Source organism: Salminus brasiliensis, chromosome 19 (assembly GCF_030463535.1).
Source record: "Salminus brasiliensis chromosome 19, fSalBra1.hap2, whole genome shotgun sequence".
NCBI lineage: Eukaryota > Metazoa > Chordata > Actinopteri > Characiformes > Bryconidae > Salminus > Salminus brasiliensis.
In genome coordinates this window covers 6,563,440-6,578,122 of record NC_132896.1, presented here as the reverse complement: position 1 = coordinate 6,578,122, position 14,683 = coordinate 6,563,440, and the positions used below count along the sequence as shown (strand labels likewise).

At 42.1% G+C, this 14,683-nt stretch overlaps 1 protein-coding gene across 3 annotated transcripts in view; it reads left to right on the top strand.

Annotated features, from left to right (window-relative positions):
- LOC140541193 (solute carrier family 23 member 2) overlaps nt 1-14,137 on the top strand; it is a 50,081-nt gene extending 35,944 nt beyond the window's left edge. The window contains exons 9-13 of one of the 3 annotated variants that reach the window (XM_072663750.1): nt 441-605; nt 5,896-6,004; nt 11,081-11,176; nt 11,479-11,602; nt 12,077-14,137. In XM_072663750.1, the coding sequence (XP_072519851.1) occupies nt 441-605; nt 5,896-6,004; nt 11,081-11,176; nt 11,479-11,602; nt 12,077-12,182 (600 nt within the window). In that variant the 3' untranslated portion in view covers nt 12,183-14,137. Of the gene's footprint in view, nt 1-440; nt 606-5,895; nt 6,005-11,080; nt 11,177-11,478 lie in introns of all 3 variants that reach the window. The other 2 variants (XM_072663752.1, XM_072663751.1) reach the window with 2 other exon arrangements.
- Nucleotides 14,138-14,683: the final 546 nt, after the last annotated feature.

Here is a 14,683-nt window from a genome sequence, read left to right as displayed (position 1 = left end):
AACAAAGATTTTCATGGGGTGTTTTTTATATGACTGTAAGTGTCCGGCAGTGTCCCAGTGTCTGGCATCTCCTGAACACATTACTAGAGCTTTCCAGGCTGTTTGAACAAAATGCTGAATTTGCCACCTCTGGTCACAAAGCCATGCCAAAAGTTTCCCTTTATTGATTGCTTTACTATTGGTGCTTCCGTTTATTGCTTATTGGTTACTATAGAAACTTATAATATTAAATATAAATGAATTGATTTACATTGAGTGAGTGGCAGCGTAAATCAGCGTGGCTTGTAAAACCACATCTGGGAATTTTGCTTCCCACTACACATCACTATATATACACCAGTCACTTTATAATAAATATACATCAAAGAAGTTAAATACTCAATAAATGTACTGTGAGATACATTTAATGATGACTGACATCCACTGTGTGTGTGTGCCAGGTTGGCAGCAGACTGGTACTACAGACAGCTGGACTCCTCATGGTCATCCTGGGTCTTTTCGGGAAGTTCAGTGCTGTCTTCATCACAATCCCGGAACCAGTGATCGGAGGCATGTTCCTGGTCATGTTTGGAATGATCGCAGCCGTGGGAATATCAAACCTGCAGGTAAAAGCAGCCGTGGTCCAAGTGTTTCGTCTGGAGAAGGATAATATAATTGCAGGATTTTGAGGTAGCTGAAGTTACAGTCCATACAGTTCCACTTTCTTGTCTCTTTGTGTATTACTTGCTTTTCAAAAGGATGATGAGATGTTTAATAGTCAAACTATTTGTACAGTAAAAACAAAGTAAAGGTCATAAAAGGTCATGAAATGACAAGTGTAACTGCTATCTGTGACACACTGACATTTCAGAGCCTCTGAGTGTAAATGGTTCAGGCTCTGATTCGCACAGCAGAACAGGTTTCGTAATAATGACGATGGTTTGATACCACAGGATCGTATGGAATTCATGACAGGACAACCTTTTATTTTCGTAACTGCAAAGTTATTCAGAAGTCAGCGGTCAACATTCAGTGTGCTGTGCACGTCATAAAGTGTTCACTTACAGCAGACATGAGTCAGACGCTGTACATCACAAAAAATCACCAATTAAATGGTTGCTATGAAATGCTGTGTTTAATAGTATATGATAGTGTTCATGTTGAAATTAACACAGCAGAAATACACATAGGGAGACAAAGTCCTAGTCATGGACCTATTGAGGAGACAAAGTCCTAGTCATGGACCTATTGAGGAGACAAAGTCCTAGTCGGTGACCTATTGAGTAGACAAAGTCCTAGTCGTGGACCTATTGAGGAGACAAAGTCCTAGTCGGTGACCTGTTGAGGAGACAAAGTCCTAGTCGTGGGCCTGTTGAGTAGACAAAGTCCTAGTCGTGGACCTATTGAGGAGACAAAGTCCTAGTCGGTGACCTGTTGAGTAGACAAAGTCCTAGTCGTGGGCCTGTTGAAGAGACAAAGTCCTAGTCGTGGGCCTGTTGAGTAGACAAAGTCCTAGTCATGGACCTATTGAGGAGACAAAGTCCTAGTCGGTGACCTGTTAAGGAGACAAAGTCCTAGTTGTGGGCCTGTTGAGTAGACAAAGTCCTAGTCGGTGACCTGTTGAGTAGACAAAGTCCTAGTCATGGACCTATTGAAGAGACAAAGTCCTAGTCGGTGACCTGTTGAGTAGACAAAGTCCTAGTCGTGGGCCTGTTGAAGAGACAAAGTCCTAGTCGTGGGCCTGTTGAGTAGACAAAGTCCTAGTCGTGGGCCTATTGAGGAGATAAAGTCCTAGTCGGTGACCTGTTGAGTAGACAAAGTCCTAGTCGTTAGCCTGTTGAAGAGACAAAGTCCTAGTCGTGGGCCTGTTGAAGAGACAAAGTCCTAGTCGTGGGCCTGTTGAGGAGATAAAGTCCTAGTCGGTGACCTGTTGAGTAGACAAAGTCCTAGTCATGGGCCTGTTGATTAGACAAAGTCCTAGTCGTGGGCCTATTTAGGAGACAAAGTCCTAGTCGTGGGCCTATTAAGTAGACAACGTCCTAGTCGTGGGGCTATTAAGTAGACAAAGTCCTAGTTGTGGGCCTATTGAGAAGACAAAGTCCTAGTCAAAGTCCTATTTTTTCCCCAGCTGTTTTCAGAGCACAACATAACTAATCAGTGATCACCCACAGCTCACCCCACCCTGTGGCTCTCTTAAACGCACACTGCAGAATTAGCTTGTTTGGCCATCCACTAGATAGAAACATTCAATAAAGCAGTATTACTGTTATAATGCCCAATCCTAATAACAGGGTTGTGAAGCCAAAAAGAAGAAAGGAAAGAATTGTGTGGCGTAGATGTAGAAATAATCCACATTGGGTGTGCAGCTAATCAGTTAGCACTCATAGACTGAATGCAGCTCTTAAAAGGTAAACAAAAACATGAAATGAAACATTTGGTATACTTTACATACTCCATATAGTTTCAGTAATGTACATTTCATGTTACAAACACTGTCACTGGGGTGCTATCCTCATAGATACATCATCTGCCCTTGGAAAGTACAAATTACCCAGATAGTACCCTTATACTTCTGACAGTGACAAGAGAATAAAAAGCCTACATTTAAAAGCCTAGTCCTGAGTGTCACCTTTTGACCTGTTCACCCAGAGTCTAATCACATTTCTGGAAACCTGCTTAAACACAGGGACTTCACTGTAACCAAAATGACCTGTACAAAGACCCCTTAAGCATATTATGACCAAGAATTTGACCTAAACCACCCTAAGCTGACCTATTGACCAACCTGTAACCCGTCAGCTGGTTCGTCACCGTCACAAAGACATTACACAAAGACTTTTACACAGTCCTGTGTCTGACTTGGGTTGGTGGTGACCTCAGCCACTGGTTTATTATGTATGTATTATGTATTTTCTTGAAACGTAAAGTGAGCATTTAGCGCTTAGAGAGGATTAAGTATTTTCGAAAGAACAAAGAAAACAAGCCCCCACACTGAAAATGTGTTAGGAGTGAAACTTTGAACCTCCTTTGGGTTCATAGCTACACATTTTGAAATACTCAGGCCTTCCTCAACATGGCCCCAGATCAGTCCCAGATGACAATTGTTTGGCTGGATTCAAGTCGGTTGTATTTTTATGTCATTTTTTTTTACAGCAGGCATTGTCCCAGAAAAGCTTTACAGAAATGCGGAAGCAACATCCTGTTGTCAAAGGACGGGCATGTACACAGATCAGGGATGGGAAGTGCTTAAGTGATCGTACTCCATCACTGTACCTTAGTATTATTTTGTAAGTATTATTGAAATGGAATATTTAGTTAAATTTCCTTAAGCGATGCATTTTAACTAGTGCACTTAAGCCATGGATGCCGGTCCTGGAAATCGAACCAGTGACCTTCTGGTCCCAATGTTAACTTTTCTAACCATTAGCCCATGGCTGCCTCAAAAACATAATCCTTACATTCTCATTTGAACTAATCAGTTGAGTTAATGAACGTTTAAATGTTGTGTTGTCATTAAACCATCCAAATTCATACCTGCAGAAAATGAAACTGCCCTCAAATGCAAATTCATCATTGTGTGAGGACCAGTATTAAAGACTGTGTATTTATTTAAGCAAAACAAAGTTCACAGGGCTCAGGTTTCATTTTTCCTGTTGCACATGAACAGAACTACAGGTTCTACATGTTCTTTAGAAATGAAGCCAAAAATGTCTGCCATGTTTTCAAATTTGCAACCAGAGTCTGTGCGGTAAAGACCAGAGGCAGCGCCAGACTCGCCTACTCATTTGGTAGACCCACCCTCTTCTCCCAGACCTAGCATGTCTCAGACCACCTTCATTGAGCTTCCAGCGCAGAAACAGAGTGGATTTTACCCCTGGATTCCCCTGGTTTGTCTGGTTAGTGGAATGCTTCAACAGTAAAAGTGCAGCTCATGTAAGGTCCATTACAAGTATTACAGCTCCTCCATGTAATGAACAGAAAGGAAGCCATGCAGGTCCTGCAGACGACCAGTCTCTTCCAGCCAAGGCTGTCAATCACTTATTTCCTCAGTGTAATCCCACCTTCTTAAGACAGAGCAGAGTAACGGTTAAACTGATTTCTGGGGGGAAAGGAATGGGCCAATATTAGCACATGGAAAACTAACTGTTGGAATGTGGAGACACTGGAGATGGAAAATGGGCTGTTTTCTGAGAGATGTTGTGCTGTCCATGTTTTCTACAGTCGTTGGTTCCAATCTCAAGTCTCAAAAGCTAACTTGACAAGGAAGCATATTGAGGGATTTCACATGTATAGAGAGGGTCCAGCTCACGCCCCTCACAACCCAATGCTCGTATGACGGCATCTGTGCACGCAGAGCAGAAATGCCCGCTTGCGAGGACACTATATCACAGTCCCTGGGTCTGGTTTTTATGTGGCAAGAGGAATTTCACATCATATGAATTAAGCCGAATGATCATATCGTCTGGGACAAAGCTGGCACCATGATTGGGAAGGCCTGAGTATTTCGAAATGTATAGCTATGAACTCAAATGAGGTTCAAGGTTTCAATCCCAACACATTTTCAGTGTGGGGGCTTGTTGTCTTTGTCCTTCCGACAATACTTAATCCTGTCTAAGCGCCAAAAGCTCACTTTACGTTTCTAGGAAATTTAATCACAAGATAAACCAGTGTCTGAGGTCAGCTCCAAGCCTCTAGAAAGAAGGAGTATGTAAAAAGCTGACGGATCACAGGTTGATCAAAGGGTCAGCTTAGGGTGGCTACGGTCACATTCTTGGCAATAATATGCTTAAGGGGTCTTTGTACAGGTCATTTTGGTTACAGTGAAGTCCCAGTGTTTAAGCAGGGTTTCCAGAAATGTGATTAGATTCTGGATGAACAGGTCAAAAGGTGACACTCAGGACTAGGCTGTAAGTAGGTTTGGTTTTTTGGTTTTTTTTTTTGCTGATATACTTTGCAAGTATCTTCAAGAAGAAGGGGTGCTATCTAAGAAAGGGTCAGCTGTACTTCTCCTAGGTAAAAAGAATGTAAATGTACCCTCAATGGTACAACATGGCCTTTCAGATCCAACTGTGTTCTAAACTGTGAACATAACTGGATGTATGGAGTCAGTGCACCTGGAGAACGCTGCCAGAAGCTGGTTTCTGGTCGTAACAGCAGAAGGGGGCTCTACTAAGCACCAAGACACTTGTCACGAAGGGGTTGAGTAATTCTTGGACTGCAGTCATCATCAAAAGGGGCATTTTGTGTTCACTTTTGAGAAAACACTTGTTATATTAGTGGTGTTAAGCTAATGGAATTGGTCTTGTTGGATCGGTTTATTGCAAACAGCTGACAAACAGTTTGTACATTTTGTTAATAAACCCAATTTGCAATGGAGGCTGAATCATTTTGACTGCAAGTGTACATTTTCATTCAACACGTTGCAGTTCATATGGACTTACCCATTGCATAAAAGTACAAATATGATATAAGGGGCACGGGTGGGTTCAGGACTTCATTGGTTCGGCAGAACTGCTGGAGGCTGCAAGGGAAAACACAGTGAAGAGCAAAAAGCACTTTCACATGAAAGTGCACATGAGCAGTTGCCCTTTTCGCCCTTTACCTGACCTCTGACTTTTCGAAAATTGCTTTTCACACTGATGGATTAGCAGCACTGCAGAGCCCACCATGCTGGAGAAACGTCACAGCACAAAGAGGACCACTGTGGTATTCATAAGCAAGATCAGTCCTTATTGGGTTATCCTTTTAATGCAGAACACTGAGCAACATGCTCCCATTAGCTGTCCTAACCATTTACACAACAGGACCGGCGTTCAGTAATTTGCACACTAATGCACTAGTTAGTATTTAATCATAGGAAATGGTCCAATGTGCTATCGTTAAAAGAAAGTTTACAAAATGTTTGTTTTCTTGCAGTACGTGGACTTGAACTCTTCAAGGAATCTGCTGATCCTTGGCTTTTCAACCTTCAGTGGTCTTGTGTTGCCAACATGGTTTCATTCAAATCCACAAATGATTAATACAGGTAAATATTCTCTGCTTTTAAAACCTGACAGAGCATCTGCAGCAGTTGCAGTCCTGAAATAAGTACAAGTGCTCATCATAATAACTGAAGCTTAGAAAAATAGCCCATCGCCACAAGTAGGGAAGCTGTTGAATTAGACCAGTAGAGATGAGCGTTAGGGGCTTTACAGCAAAGTCTGCCACATCTCTACTGCTTATTTTCCAAATCAGAGGCAACATGATGAGAACAGCCAGGAAGGACTGGTCAGAAGTACCTGAGAGATCTGGTCAGTGGTTGTGGATAAGAATGGCTGAAGTCAGGTGGGGAAGACCAGAGTGTTACTGATGGTGTAGTATGCAGGGAGGTCTTGTGACATCCCAGGAAGTGAGCTTGGAGGTAGGGGGAGTGGGTCTGGGACTTGTCTGTTGAGCCTTCCGGAGGTGTCGCAGGCTTAATTCAGCGAAACACTGATGAAGGGAGGTGCCCACCTGCTGACTCCCGTGAAGAGCTTATGATGTAGTAGGTGAATAGTGTATGGGTGAAGGCAAGGTTATGTGTAACTTCAACTGTTGTCCCAATGGAAGTGTTGCTGATCTGATCATAAACGGCCACAGCAGCCTTAATTGTCAGGCGTAGAACCTTGTCATTTTCGTATAAATGTGTAATGATCAGTGAAAGTGTTGCTGATCGGATCATTAACCAGCTTGTGATGTAGTGGGGGAGGTGAGTATCTCGCTCTATGAGTAACCCCAGTTGTTAGGGGCAGGATTTTGTATTTGTATTTCTGTATTATGTTACTTAAGGGCCTAGAAGATCCCAGGTATCACCCCAGGTGATACTCCATAAGCTAAAGGAATGGGTTCAGGAAATATTGTAGACATATTTGGTCTCAAAGTCTTGCTCCTTAGTGTAGTGCTGGAGCTGCAAGGCTAATGCTGCTAACAAAGACTAACATCATTCTAATATTTCCTCCACTCAACTCTCAACACACTCAAACCACACTAAGGTCTTCACTAAGGTCAGCCAGACTGGTTGCTGTGGTTTAGGACAGAGTATGACTTACTGCAGGAGTGGGCAACAGGGGGTGGAGTCTAGCACAGATAGCTGATTTCCCTGCGTTAACAAACCTACAAAACCTGGAGTCGAATCAGGTGTGCTTGGGTAGGAAAAGCTCAAAACTGTGCCAGGAATCCAGCCCTCCAGGACCAGAATTGCCCACCCTATAAAAGTGCACAAAACTTCTTAATGTAGCTGAATGGCTCCCCCAAGCCTTCAGCAGCATGGCGGAAATATGTTAATTTTTATAGCTCACAGTAAGTCTTACAGTGCTCTAAAGCAGAGGTTCCCAGAGGTTCCTAACACCCCCCCTCCCCCAACCTGTACATTTTAGTGTTTACCCAGCTTCCAATACAACCAATCCAGCTAATCGGATAAATAACAAGACCCACCTGAGTTGAATATACTATTTTAGGGCAGGAAACTATTAAATGTGCAGGGGGCAGGGGGTCCTCCAGGACCAGGGTTTGGAACCACAGCTATAAACCACATCAGCACGTCAGTGCCACCTTAATGAAGATCTGGATGCAGTTGGAATGGTTTGGGAGTACAGTGTGGGTATGTATTTGGGTGACTAATGATGACGTGTTTGCTAGCAGTGTTAGCCTCATAGATGTAGCAGCAAACACATCTTGGCTGGATAACTACATCTAAGGTAAGTCCAAGGCAATTGCGCAAAGCTGAGAATTGTGCTGTACCGTACTGTAGCTACCCACAGATGGCGAGGCCTTTGCCAAGGCACTGCAGAAATGTGATCCCTTGTTGAGCGCCTTGTTGAAAGACACATTAAAACAGTGACTTCCTCAGCAGTAAAAAGGCCTAATACAGCTTCAGTTGATCCAAGACCAGCTCTTAAAGGGGAGGTTGACCTTATTTCACATTTGAGCCCTTCTACGTTCTTATAGTTCCATTTTTAGTGACCGCAGACAGTCCCCCACTTCCACAGAACTTCATTCAATAGAAAAATACATGATACATAATAACACAGTAGACAAATACCAGAGACAGAAATGCTTTTCAGTCTAATGCAAAAGTTTGGGCACCCTTGGCCAAATGACACATTTTATTCAATTGTGAAGCGGTGAACACAGACTCTGTAGCTAATCAAACATAGAACACCATATTTTCAGCATCCCAAAAGCACAGTATAAAAATAGCAATTTCACTGTCACAGACAAATTTCCAGTTTGGGAATAAAATCATGTGTGTGTGGGTGTGTGTGTGTATTGCTAGAGTTATCCCGATCGTTTGGTGTTAGGTGGTCAGCATAGCTGTCTTAACTCGAAGTATTTTTCTTGTCACGAATTTCCAATAGAATCAACCGTGTTTAATATAATAAGTATTATATTAATATTATTAAGTTTTCAGTCTTGACTCATGCAAATTGTGACATAGACATTGCAGATAATCAATTGATAAACGCTCTCCAGCACCAAACAGGAATCAGCAAGGGTCAGTCCAAATTCTGCAGTGTCTTTTTTAAGGGTGGGTTCTGAACAAATTACTGCACACACACAAGGGCAGCTGCTTCTGTTTCTGCTTCACTTTTTAGCAGTTTCTCATCTTGTAAATTTCCACCAGGAGCATTGTGGGAAATCACCTTAAAAGGAATCTAGTCGCAGTCTTGCAAATAGTCACCCTGCAAGATTCTCTTTCTCTTTGATAAGCGAATCAGGCCTGAGGCCTGAGGCCTAACCAACTGTAATTAGCAACTGTCAGCCAAACGTCCTAAATTCTATAACTCTTCAAACCTTCTATTAAACCTCAGCAACCTGCTGTCTGAGCTGTCTCGTCTAAACAATCGTCTAAAGATCTGAAAATGAGTTATCAATGCCCAACAAGGCAGCAGAATGGGGAAAAAGGGGCAGTGGTGGCTCAGTGGTTAGAGTGCCGGGATATCGATAACAGGGTTGTGGGTTCGATTCCCGGGCTCGGCAAGCTGCCACTGTTGGGTCCTTGAGCAAGGCCCTTTACCCTCTCTGCTCCTCTGCACTGGAGTTGGCTGCCCACCGCTGTGTGTGTGTGTGTGTGTGTGTGTGTGTGTGTGTGTGTGTGTGTGTGTGTGTGTGTGTGTGTGTGTGTGTGTCCTCACTGCCCCTAACACATGTGTGAGTGTGTGTTCACTACCAGATGGGTTAAATGCGGAGGACACATTTCACTGTACAGTGACAAATACGTGCACCTTTACCTTTAGAAGGCTTTACAGTTTCCACAGTGTGGCCTGTTTTAAGAAATGACAGTTCTGAAGGACCAAGAAAGCTCTCAGAGAGAACTGCTCATATGCTGGTAAGACAGGCAAATCAAAAGCCCCATATGATAAGCCACCATCCTGCTGCTTGAACAAACACAATCTTCATGAAGAAGTCATAAGAAGGATCCCTTAACATTTAGACAAGCCATGAAGAAGAGAACATGTCAGCTTTCCTGTTTGTTTGTTTGTTTTTTAACATTTGATGTCCTGAATAATTATTTTTTGGCAAGGATGAGGGTGACACATCAATCAGGGTTTATAAACAGATAAGTCCATCTGATTTTTTTTTTCAAAACGATCAACGGTGAAAAAAAGGACTAATCATCGAAACTGCATGTATTGACACAGCGTGTATCGTTTGCATCTAGAAAACATCCAAAACACATCTAAGTGGAATCAGATGTGAATTTGAGGTGAATTCCCCATTGAGGGCTTTACACAAATGGAAGAAATCCCAACAAATGACCTCATTATTATATTACCCTTAAATTACAGAAGAGCTTTAATTAAATAAAGTTAACAGCCCTTTTTTTAATTTTCAAGAATCAGCAAATATGATGTACTGTAGAGACTTTTGTGGGAATTGTATTTTAGAGGCAGAGCTTGGCTAGATCTTGGCCTGCCTTTATATGAGATATCGCCTATATATTTATTCATTAAGCTGTCCAATATTGTGCTATACTAGTTTCTTTATCTGCGTGATGTGTTGAGCAAACCCTATTAATTATGCTTTGACATTTGGAGCTGGTTTATGATAAAAAAATATTTGCAAAAGAAATAAAAAGAAGAGAATGTGCAGATATGGGCTGCACGTCTTCAGCAGAGCTTGGATATTAACTTGGAATGTTTAACTTTTGAACTTTTCCCAGGGTGGAACTGATATTAGACACATTCGCATTGGCGTTAATGTATGTGGACAAATGTGGAATGCATTTCGATAAAGTAGACGTTGATGTAAACCGTGGCCTACATGGACAAAAAGCTCCAGGACAAACCTTTTTATTTGGTGTAGAACCTTCACGTTAAAGGTGTCCTTTAGCCTCACCAAGTCTGAGACCTGAGAGATGCCTGTGTGGTCCTAGCCACAGTGATGAGAGGAACGGTGGGGTCATTTGGTGCAAGTAGCCCGTGCTGCACAGGCTTAGCTGTTCAGGGTGAGGAGCATTGTCTGGGCTCCTGAGGCCAGGCCTGCTTATCTGCCCAATCCTCTTTAGAAGTCTCCGTTTGACTGTAATCTCCTCACTTCATTTAGGAGTGAACCTTCTTTGAATAGCATTTTCAGCATCACTCCCACCTGACCACAAGTTGACCTTTGGATTAACCTTTCTCGTATTGCTTGGTAAACACTTTTTGTAATGTAGTGCTTCACCTTAAACAAAAGTGTCCTATATTAGGTGCTCTTAAGCATATTACGGACAATCTTTTGGCCTTAACACCCTAAGCTGACACATTGAACTCCTGACCAACTGAGCTCATGTGGCACTTGTCAGATGGACAGTAATTGGCCATGGAACATCCATAGTCAATCTATTTGTTATGTTGGCTTGCAGCACACACCAACACAAACACAGGCATCGTATGGCCCTGCACACCTGAGGTAATGCGTGTTTGTCTATATCATCGCTGTCGGGTAAGAACCTTGTATCTCCGTTTGCAAGGCTTCTATTTTTTCCCACCATAACCCAAATCTGGCAGTTTACATTGTGTCAAAATTGTATATTGACTGGACCAATAGAAATGCTCCAAAATGACTTGACCACTGACTTAATGCTCTTATATATTTTTAACAGGCATAACAGAACTAGATCAGCTCATCATGGTGCTCTTCACCACCCACATGTTCATTGGTGGCTTATTCGGCTTTGTTCTGGACAACACAATTCCAGGTAAGCCTTGTATCTTATTGGGCTTCAAAGGCTGTGAAAGAAAGAGAAAAGCTCTATTGGCAGGCCCCAAAAGAAAACCTTCCCCATAGACCCAGAGACCTTTACTAAATTGTTACCTCACCATCATGTCTGGCTTTAATGATGTTGGGTTGATTTTCCAAACACAGCTTAAGGCCTGGCCATGAATCATTTTCAGTAATAAATCACCCTTAATTTCAAGGGCAAGCCTGGAAACAGGCCAGCCAGCCAGTCAGCGGACTGCAACAGCACTCGTTTCTTCTCTGCTCGTTTTCTTCTCACAGGAACGGACGAGGAGCGAGGGATAAAGAGCTGGAGGGAGACGGTGCACGGTGGTGGCAGGGCCTACTTCAGTGACCAATCCTGCTACCATCTCCCCTTCTGCATGAACTTCCTCCAGAGGCTCAGGTTCCTCCAGCACCTTCCCTTCCTTCCGCAGATCAGGTCTGAGGACCAGGGGACGCAGCTTTAAAAACCCTTGTTCCCTGGACAAGCTAACAATGTACTGTGATTTTTATCATAGGCTTAATTTACTAGGCCGTTCATGTACAGACTCGTTGTTTCTATAACCATACTGGTTTCTATGCATTACAAATGGAACAAGCGCAGTATGAAAACATGCGGACATGGTCTTGCCTAGATTGAGAGATTGCTTTGTAGCTGCTTTTATATCCAGCGATATAAATGTCATTATTTCAGGTTTCTTCTTACAGTCTTGCCGTGCCAAATGGCTCAAAAATCTCAATTTAAACTTCTTGCCAAAAACACAAGGTTCACGCCTCCATAAACTTGAGCTTGAGAAGCTTAAAGTGGAAAAAAAGTTTCACCTGGGCATATTTTTATGACCTGCAGTGTTTCTGTTTAATGTTGTTGTTGTTTCAGATGTGTTTGCTGGAATGGCAGGCCATTGTATCAGAATTCCACGCTGAACGGACCAATAGAAATGCTCCAAAATGACTTGGAATATTTTTACATTGACTTCCATTGAAAGTTGAGAAGGTTTTTTGCTAAAGTGATAAAGTGGTCACTTTGGAGACCTCTCCAGGTACTCCTCCTGCAAATCCAGTTCAACTACCTTGGTACCCTGCGATGGTCTGGCACCCTGTCAAGGGGGTATTCCTGCCTTGTGCCCAATGATCCCGCCCCACCCTGACCAAGAAGAAGTGGATATGGATGGTGCACGTTAGAATTGTTCAAGGGGTTCCTTAAATTAACACAGGGTCAAACTTACAGTATCCAGACATGGTCAAAAACATACATATACCTGACCTAATATGTGGATAACTGTTCCCTAGAAAGCTGCACCTTGACCAGGCAGGTGCTTTTGGTAGCCATCAACAAGCTTCTGGCAGAATTGTAATTGGATATTTGACTACTCTCACTCTTCTTGGTAGAGTTCAATCAAATGTCCTGTCTGTGTAAGTTTCATTGACATTGCATCCATGCCTTAGTCATCTAGATGATGTTTTGGGGTTGAGTTGAAGAATACAGAGGTAGTCCGCCTTCTTTATTATTCCATCCACTGGATGAAATGTACATGTTCCTATACAGACCCAGAGAATGTCACTACCACCACCATGCTTAACAGCTGGCACAGTATTCCTGAGATTGAATGCCTCACCTTAATACCTTTGTCTCATCGCACTTTAAAACTTTCCTCCAGAGGCTTTTTATTATATTCAGCACTACTGTATTAATAATCTAAGAGGGCATATGTATATTTATGAGCCTGTATGTATCATTTTGACCCTGTGTTGATGTCAGAAAACCCTAAATAAAAATAAAAAATAAACAAAATAAAAAAATAGTTATCTATTAAAGATGAGTGGTGTAAATCAATATTCTGTCTCAGAAAAAGAGCATCACTGAAAAACCAACATTACCTACATTACCCATCTATAAACAGATATGCACATGAAAACCTTGCGTCAGCAATAACAAAGGTTCTGATGAGCGCATATGAAGCTGGTCCACAGCCGTAGCTCCACCAATTGGCTTAAGATGAACTCCCAATGCTATAAATACACGTCCAAAATAATCCCTAACCTTAATCCATTTTAGAGGCTGAAAAGAAATGTTGTTCTGAAGGGCTGGGCTGAGGTGCAGAGGTGGACTTCATGGCTCCACAGTGGTCACTCTGTTTACCTAAGATCCCTCTTGTTTTTCAGAGGCATTTGCGTCAAAGCATCAGCAAACAGAAGGGCAGGGAATGCTGTGACATTTCAGTCATGCCAAATGAAATTATGCCACTGCCAGCTCTGATTCCCCTTAAAGGAATTCATGCAATAACATTTGTTTTAGAGGCATGTGGGAATGGCTTTGGTCATGCTTGTGAGGCTCAGGAATATTCGTGGCTAGTTCAGAACATTAGAAAAATGCAGTCACGCTGGGGCCCAGGCCGCAGGGGCTCCGGGGCTCCGGTCAGTTATCTTCCTATACTTCATTAATCTTCATCATACATACTTCATATACACTATACATACTTATACATACTGCATAGACAGTGACAACTGTACACCCATGGCTCACAGAAAGATACAATTACTAAAAAGCATTCCTCACCGGTTCGCTTCTGTCAGCTCTACGCAGACCACCCTGATGTGGGTTCAGCCCCCTCTAAGTCATAATACAGCTCATCCTCGCTGACCCTTTTCAGGCACCTCCTTCACAACCTGCAATGTGATATATTTATTATTTAAGACTTTTAAATCATGAAACCCTGTTTTAGAGATCTTTAGGCGAGGCGTCAAACACATACCGTGCAGCTTGATTTAGGGCGTGTCAGTGTGTCTTTGCTATCGTAATGACGGGAAAAGTACGCCCTGTGTGGCTCAGAACGCGCCAAAGGCATGTACTAAATCTCTTAATTAATCATGGGTGTGTTTTGGGCGTAACATGCAATAAACCAAGCAGAGTGTCACTAACTAACTGTATCTTGTTATTCAGCCAGTAATGTGTCAGGCAGCTAATGTGTAATTATTGAGATTAGAATAAACATTATTATTATTATTATTGTTGTTGTTGTTGTTGTTGTTGTTGTTAACAAATGTTATTTAGGTTAGCATTAGATACTAATAAGTGGCCTGCCTTTAGAGCATCAACTTCAGAGAGTCACAGCATTTGAGACTAAACATGCATAGAAATATATTATTTAATTATTATTTTTAGTTGCATTCACTGAAAATAATTTTCATATAGAAGGAGGGCTCATTAACATGATCCTAGCTACACCACTGGCCTATACTACTATATTAAAGTATTAATTATTAAATATTTGTAAATATGAAAAAAGCTTTGCAGAACGTCATATCTGTTTATGGTGCCAACGATTGCATTTACTGAATATCTTAATGTCATTATTTGATGTAATAATAGCATGTATGGGCCTTAGTTGGGATGAAAAATGCTCAAATGCAGGATTGATTCAGACTGATACAGAACAATAGCTAATGATAGCTAGTTTAGTGTGCATGGTGACTCTGTGAAATA